The sequence below is a fragment of the Diceros bicornis genome, chromosome 31 (genome assembly GCF_020826845.1).
Source record: "Diceros bicornis minor isolate mBicDic1 chromosome 31, mDicBic1.mat.cur, whole genome shotgun sequence".
Classification (NCBI taxonomy): Eukaryota; Metazoa; Chordata; class Mammalia; order Perissodactyla; family Rhinocerotidae; genus Diceros; species Diceros bicornis.
The window spans coordinates 20,557,616-20,565,950 of NC_080770.1; the positions used below are offsets into that span (position 1 = coordinate 20,557,616).

The following is an 8,335-nucleotide window of genomic DNA, read 5'->3' on the forward strand; positions in this document are numbered from 1 at the left end:
ATAATCAATTCCTGAAGCCATCAGAAGAGATTCTGACTCAGTAGCTCATCAGATGAATAGCTAGATTTGAAACCCCGTTCATTAAACAGCATGCACACAAAAATGCTCATTAACTGCCAACATATCATAAACAAATCACACAATTTATAAACCACTAATCACTCTCATGAATAACACTTTGGTCAAAGAGGAAATCAGCCTCTTTTACCAGTGACCCGCCAACATGGGCCGCGTTCGCACCAAAACCGTGAAGAAGGCGGCCCGGGTCATCATTGAGAAGTACTACACCCGCCTGGGCAACGACTTCCACACCAACAAGCGCGTGTGCGAGGAGATCGCCATTATTCCCAGCAAGAAGCTCCGCAACAAGATCGCAGGCTATGTCACACACCTGATGAAGCGGATCCAGAGGGGCCCTGTGAGAGGTATCTCGATCAAGCTGCAGGAGGAGGAGAGAGAGAGGAGAGATAACTATGTTCCTGAGGTCTCAGCCTTGGATCAGGAGATCATTGAAGTAGACCCTGACACTAAGGAAATGCTCAAACTCTTGGACTTTGGCAGTCTCTCCAACCTGCAAGTCACTCAGCCTACAGTTGGGATGAATTTCAAAACCCCACGTGGAGCCGTTTGAATCTTTCTGCTGTGCTGTAATATTTGCAATAAACCTTGAACAACAACAAAAAAAAAAAAAAAGAGGAAATCAAACCAATGATTATAAAGGAGCAGCAAGGAGACCAGGAGAGACAGGAGAGAGAAAGGAAGAAGAGAAGAAAAATGTCTGTTCTGAGAGAAAACATCTGAGCCTTAAATTTTTTGAGTAGTAAAGAAAAAGGAAGAAAAAAAGCATACGAATTAAGCTCTCAACCCAAAACCGGAGGAAAAGAGAAAGAAAATAAATATAAAATAATTTAGAAGAAGAGATTGAGGCAGAGATAAGAGTACAAACAAACATAAAGGAACTTCAGAAGAAAATTAATCAGTCGATCTGAGTCTTTGGAGAGATCAATAAAACAGACGTCATTCAGACAAGGGTGACAGAGAAAAATAATTTGAGGAAGACAAACATCAACGACATTAGGTGAGAAAATGGGATCATGAGCAAAGTCACAGAGGAAATTTTATAACCATCATGAGAATATTGTGCATCTCCACATGTAGATATCTTTTGGGATCTCAGTGAAAGTGTTGCTTTCTTAATGAAAATGTAATTACCCAAACTCGCTCAAAGATGAAATGGAGAGAAAATTCTACAAATGCTGCCATATGGTTTCAAGAGTTTCTAAGAAATAAAATTCCTAATATACCACAGGGCTGGGTGCCTTTACAGATTAGTTGTTTCTAAAACTTAAGGAAAGATGTTTACTCTACTAGAAACTCTTCCAGAATATAGAATAAGAAGAAACATCTCCATTATTTATGAAGTTAACATGAGCCTGTTACCAGCACCAAAAGGAAATTATGAGCAAGGAATAATCATCAATAGACTATTAGAAAATCAGATAATCTTTTAATATCCTCATATTTAATGTCTGCACATTTCTGCCAGGAGAAAAACAATATGCTCATTGACGTATATAAAGCACTTGATGAAATTCAGCATCCATTTCTGATGGGACATATTATTTTTGGAGGACACTTCCTTAACATGTTTTTTTTTAAATAACTGAAACTGAAGAAAACACCGTCTCACGCCAATATCTAGACCTTGCTTAAAACAAAGACGAGTCACAACTGCACGTGGACAAGGGGCAGGCACAGAGGACCACCCTCCAGCTGGGCGTGCTCTGCACAGCCTGGGATTCTCCCGCCAGCAGATACGAAGGTACCGACACCATGAGCCATGGGTGCCTATACAGTGTGTCGTCTCCCTTGGGAGTTGTGGGATAAAGATGCTTTAAAGTGCATGCCCATTAAAACCAGGAAAATACAATAATTTCTCTTAGAACCAGTATTATTGAGCATCTTTCTTTTTTTTTTTTTGTGAGGAAGATCAGCCCTGAGCTAACATCCATGCTAATCCTCCTCTTTTTGCTGAGGAAGACCGGCTCTGAGCTAACATTTATTGCAAATCCTCCTCCTTTTTTTTTTTTCCTCAAAGCCCCAGTAGATAGTTCTATGCCATAGTCACACATCCTTCTAGTTGCTGTATGTGGGACGCCGCCTCAGCATGGCCAAGAAGCAGTGAGTCAGTGCGCGCCCGGGATCAGAACCGGGCCGCCAGTGGATCCAAACCCCGGCCGCGAGTAGTGGAGCACGCTCACTTAACTGCTAAGCCATGGGGCTGGCCCCTTGAGCGTCTTAATTGAATTCCTAACTTATTAGATAATGCAATAAAATAACTGGCAAAAAGGTCTTATAACCAAGGGAGAAGTACAGTCCCCAACCAAGTACTAAATAAATATGCAACTGTCAGCAGCTTTTCAATATAACATTAATAACACAAAAGCATTTTCATAACCTATTTATAATACAGCAATAGACGAGAAAAATTGTAATGGCAGTTGTGGACAAAATTATAAATCTCTACTAAGAAATGTAAAAGCATTTAAACAATATTGTGTGATGTCAACATTCTTGAAAAAGTGTTATCAGAATAATACAATTCAAATTAAAATTTGGAGGGAAATTATTTGCAGTAATGGCAAAACTACTGTAGACATTTTCTGGAAGCATGGGAAGTTCAGGAAACTAGTGAAAATAGTTCAGAATATTAAGGGGAGAATGTGTTTTTCCAGAAACAATCATTACAATTATTAACTTACTTCATATCTTAAAGCACAGTGGTAAGAGCACTGGAAGATATAGACATATCAACAGGACAGACCAGATGATAGAGAGATGACTCTGTGTAAATATAAATATTTCACGCATCACATAGCTGTATTGAAAATCAGTAGAGATAATGAATTATTCAATTAATGGTGAAGATAAACCATTGTGGAATATAAAACTGAGTTAATCTACTTCACATCTGAGGTAAATAAATTGCACAGTCTAACAAATTTATAAAGAAAAATAAAGTGCTAGAATTAGCAGATATCTATATAAAATTGCAGATTGCGAAGGCATGGCAAAAAGGCAGGAAATATAAGCCAAAAGATGATTAGAGTTTACTCTACATGAAAGTTCATGTTCTTTTCTATTTTAAACACGACATACAGAAAAATATTTAAAACAAGCAACAACATGGTAACATATTTTCAGAATAGTTAACAACCAAATCATTTTGTCCTCAATATGTAAAAGGTTCTTTAAAAATGAAAAGGCCTACAGTTGAATAGAAAAATGGCAAAAGCCATAGAAGGTAACTCATCAAAGAATATATTCTTATTGAGCAACAGACACATAAAAATGAGAGATCCAACATTAACAAGGGAAATACAAATATAATCAATGAGATACTATTTTCACATATCAAATTGGCCAAGTATTAAAAGAAAACCATGAAGGAAATACATACTTCCCTTCACACTTATGGAAATATCAAGTAGTACATATGTGGAAAGTTCTTTGGCAATATATCTAAAAGGCCTTTAAAATATACCTAATGTTGCACTTAGTCATTTTACTCCTAAGAATTGAATCAGAGTAGAGTGAGAATATGTGTCTATGAGTTTGCCCATTATGTTCCTACGTATAGTAACAAATATTAGAAACCAAATAAAAACCCCCAAATTTCTGTTAGATTAATATTATGCTAGCCTCGAGGATATAACAAATACCTTATAGGCAAAATAATTATCTTTGGTTAAGGGCCGTAGGATCATTACTTAAGCACAGTCATTAGTCAAGGATAAGTAGATATTTACTCATATAGAAACATATTGATGATATTTTATGTAAAAATAGGCTAAAGAGGAATGGGGACAGATAACTCCAATTTTGTAATGTGTTCATATTTATAAGCAGAACAATGAAATGTATGATGAGGACCACATTATGATTCCTGCAGGAAACTGCAGGAACAGGAAGATAAAAGTCAAAAGGAATATCTTAGAAATGTCTGCAAATCTCTGAGTCTGTGTGAAGTGTGGGGTGGGAGAAGCGGAGGTGGGAACTGCAGCCTAACCAGGTATATACATATATCACGTATCTATACACACATATACATGATGTGGACTGGAGAAGCAACTCTAATGCTCCATCGACTCCTTTCAGCAAAGTCTCTTCCTCTCCCCTGGAGACATCCAGACCCCTTTCTGCTCTGGGGCTCTGCATCTGAGGTCCTGTGTCCAGGTGAAAAACACAAGTTGGAAAACATGTTTGAAGATCATCCTCTCCAGCCCCAGGCGCTATGATCTCATTCATGTCCATGGATAGCAAGGCCCCAGGGACCACCTCCTCTTGGGCATATTAGGTCCCAAGCCTGTGTCAACAAGCCATCTGCATCAACACCATTTGTGATGATGCAAAGGAACTGCATCAGAGGAGCCAATTTCAGGTGTAAGGGGAAAGGGTCAGAGAGGAAAACCTTTCAAACTTTCACCATTGAGTATGATATGTAATTGCTCTGGATAGATAAGATCAAGTAAGGGTCACATAGGATCCAAAAGGTGGGATGGAGGTAGAAAGAGAAAGGCACTTGAACAGGACAAATTGCCAAATACAAACGCACTAATGGCTGATTTCCTGAAAACAAGGCACAGAAAAATAACCCAATCCATCCATTCCTATGACCACTATAACAAAAATCTGTGAAACTGGGTTTGCCAATATAGTTTCATGATGCATGTGACCAGTTATACCTGAAGGTATTTTCTATGCAGTGGAAGGACCAAATAGAATGTATGTGTATTTTTGTGGGGGGAGTGGAACTCTCACAACTTCTGTCACCCTTCCCCAGTCTTTACTAATGATAAGAATATTGTGACCTTTTTCTCAATCGCAGATAAAATGCTGTAAAAAGTAGCTTCAAGACTATTCCCACATAACTAAGCTGCCCTCCGAGTTCCTCACTGTGAAGAAATAGCTGTTGCTTCTGCTGTCAAAACTGTAGTGAAATGACAAGTGACAATCGGTTAGTCTGGTCTCTTGGAACCCTTTTTCCTCCTCCCTATTTGCTTGTGCATCTTCCATTCTCCATCCCCTTTTCACTGTCTTGCCATTCATCTTCTATTTTCTGACAATACGTAGGGACCTGTCTTAGTCCCAGCTCCACCTACCAGTCCATTCCAAGAGAGATTTTGGCTCAATCAGCCAAACAAAAATTCACAAAGTCTGGTCTCATTTTTCATCTTACCGTACCAGGATTGGGCCCTCAGACCAGTTCAAAGTACAGCCTGGTGGTTCCCTGGCCTCAAAGATTCCCTCCTCTCCCTGCTTACATCCAGCCCACTACACCAGCTGCCTGCCACCACTGGCACATGCACATTCTCCAACTCAGATGGTGCCACTCACCCCACAATTAACCCTGATGGGAGCCATGTTCCACTTCCGACTCGGAAGCCTGTGTTCCATTTTCAGTGCTGATCTCAGACCACCTCTGGTGCGTGCCTCGGTTCACTTATGGTGCAGCCCTCTGTGCTCCCCTGATGACCTGACTTGGAACCGTCAGGAAGTTAAACTTCTAGTTCAACTGAAAAATAGTAGGAGAGCCTCTGCCTCAGGTAACGTTTTGAGATATATGGTGCTCCTCCCTGGCCCCACTCCTCTGAACTCGAGCACACTCCTACCCCTCAACCTCATGATGATAAGTCAAAGGACTCTGTGGAGCCCCTCCAGGTTGGGCAACAGCAGGACCTGGGACTCGCTGGGTCACTGCAATGACCCAAAGCTGTATCCCTTGTGAGGTAGGAGAGGTGAGAACTTGGGTTCAGGGTTTGAACATCTTTGAATTAGTCTGGCCTAATTCTAATTATTTTTATTGAATATGTAGCATTTTTTTTTCCTCTGTGGGTATAGATGTATTACTTCTAGATGCATTATGTTGTCATCTCCTTCCTTAGGGCATCCTTGTTAAGTTTCTACCTAGACGCTTATGTTCAAAGATATAGTGCAAGGATGCACCCTCTCTTTGCATTCTTGCAGACAAAATTCCCCTATGAAATATTTGTGTACAAACCATAGTAAATGTTTTCATTTATCCAGTTCCTCAGGCAAAAAAAAAAAAAAAGAAATATTGATAGTTATCCTTGATTCCTCTCTTTTCCTCTTGTTCCACATCCTATCCATCACCAAAGTGTGACAAATTTTTCTAAGTTATATACTGAGTTCAGAATTGCTTGCCTGGATCATTTCAGTAGCCACGTGCTTCCTCACTTAGTCCTCTCTGGTCCATTCACCAACCAGAAACCAGGGGGGTTCTTTCGGGATGTAAGACAGGTCCACACCCTTTAGTGAATTCCTAAAACAGATTTTGGAGTTAGACTGCCTGAGTACCAGCTCTGTGACCTTGGACAATTACATAACCTCTAACATTCCTCGTAGGTAAAATGGGAGTTAATATTGTTTGCTCCAAACATTGTTGTGAAGATTAAATGAGTGAATACATGTCAGGTGCCTAGAACATGCCTTGCACATGGTAAGGCAACATGAAAATTTTCACTATAATTATAATAAAACTTACTGTTGTGATCGCCTATTAATTAAGTTGAATCATATGAAATTTCCCATATACAACCATTTTTGACATATTATTATTGTTGAATAAATGATAAAACTAAGTTTAGAAAGATTGTGTAGCATAAAAAAAGATTGGAGAGGAAAATATTAATTAGGAGAAAAATAAGATGAAGTAGATTGCTTTGCTGGCTGGCCTGTAATCTGGCTGTAATTGCTTTGCAATTTACAGAACACTTTCTGATACATTGTTTCATTTAATTCTTATAGAATGCTTTTCAGGATGTTATTACTAATGTCTCTGAAGGAGTAACTGCCTTGCCCAAGGTCACCCCACATTAAATAACACAAATAGGATGGAAACATATTTTTGAGTGTGAATTCCATGTAATATTTTGTTTTCCCTTCCTATCATCATCTTTCCTCTCAAGAAAGTGCTGAAATAGTGTTGATCCATAGGAACCTAGTATTAGAGACATCTTTTATGTCTGCTCATAATCTCAACCATAGCAACCATATAATACATTCTGTGACGTGCTTACGCTCAGATGATAAACACTATGTCTTTGAAAGAGTGGTGATGTAAGAAGGAATTTTGGTTTCATGCTTTCTAGATTTTCAAGTCCATGCTTAGAGCTCTGGAGAAGCTTGAAAAGAGGAAATGGGTGAAAATAGTCCAAAATGAAAGAAGATTGATGCATATGTAACTTTAGTGATCACCTCAAATGTCTCTTTTTGTTTATGGTCTGTGTCACCCCACTAGAATAAATGCTCGTAGTGTAGATCACTGCTGTCTTGCAGCAAGTGGTAAGGCAATGAGTTAATATTTGTTGAAGGAATGAAAATGGCCTTAAGTACGTCTGCTCTTTATACACCAGAGAACAGCCCCATTCCGGGCAAATGGCATCATTAGTTAGCTTTGAAAACTCATGTTCTTATTTGCTCATAACCATGGATTCAAAGCTCCCTTTTATTTCCTGCTAAGTACACAAGAATTGTGTTGTGTCTCATTAGGGAATGTTTGCACAGTCTCACTACAAAAGAAAGACCTTTTAGCCTACGGTCTGCTGGTTCCAGCAGGTGCCAACACTATACTTCTCTCTAAACAATTAGCTATCGATTTGCTATCCTTATAAGCAGTGATCTGAAATGGAAATTAATTTGATCAGTGTCATGTAAAAGTAGACACTTACTGTGTCTCTAAGTGATGATGTGTATAATAATGTTGATGGAGAAGAAGATAACTAAAAATTCACTCTGGTTTTGCCAAGTGCATCTGGGTAAAGGGTACCTTGAAATCATAGAGCTTTAGAACTCAAAAACACTTTTCAAACTCTTTATATTACAGATGAAGAAACTGAGGTCTAAAGAGGTTAAGAGATTTGACCATGATTAATTCTTGAGACTAGGGTAGGATTCTCTAATTCTCAGCTGACCACATTGTCATGTCTTAGCACCAAGTAGCCAAGAGAGAGAAGTCTGTTGACTTCTAGGCAGAAATGATTCCTCTTCACATTTTTACTTTCCCTCTCTTAGATGTCTGCTCTGCCCTGACAAGGAATTTATCTGGTGTTTACACTATGCTTAAGCTGAGGAAAATGCTACTGGCAAACATTATTGTGATTCAGTGTGGCACTGGAGAGCCCAGTCATGGAAAAATGAGAATAGAAAGAATAAGAGGTAAATGATATTAGAGAAGAAGAGAAAAATCTAATATTTTAGTGGGAAATAACATAAAATTTAGAACTAGTAATTAAGTTGAGTAATGTGAAACAAT

At 38.8% G+C, this 8,335-nt stretch overlaps 1 protein-coding gene across 1 annotated transcript; it reads left to right on the forward strand.

The window, feature by feature from the left end:
- The first annotated feature begins 203 nt into the window (after positions 1 to 203).
- On the forward strand, positions 204 to 693 carry LOC131395759 (small ribosomal subunit protein eS17). The gene has a single exon (XM_058527587.1). It carries the CDS (start codon positions 224 to 226, stop codon positions 629 to 631), a length of 408 nt encoding a protein of 135 aa, XP_058383570.1. The 5' UTR covers positions 204 to 223; the 3' UTR covers positions 632 to 693.
- Positions 694 to 8,335: the final 7,642 nt, after the last annotated feature.

What these genes read in the sequence shown, in the direction of transcription:
- LOC131395759 (XM_058527587.1), top strand. Translation starts at nt 224, where the DNA reads ATGGGCCGCGTTCGCACCAAAACCGTGAAGAAGGCGGCCCGGGTCATC.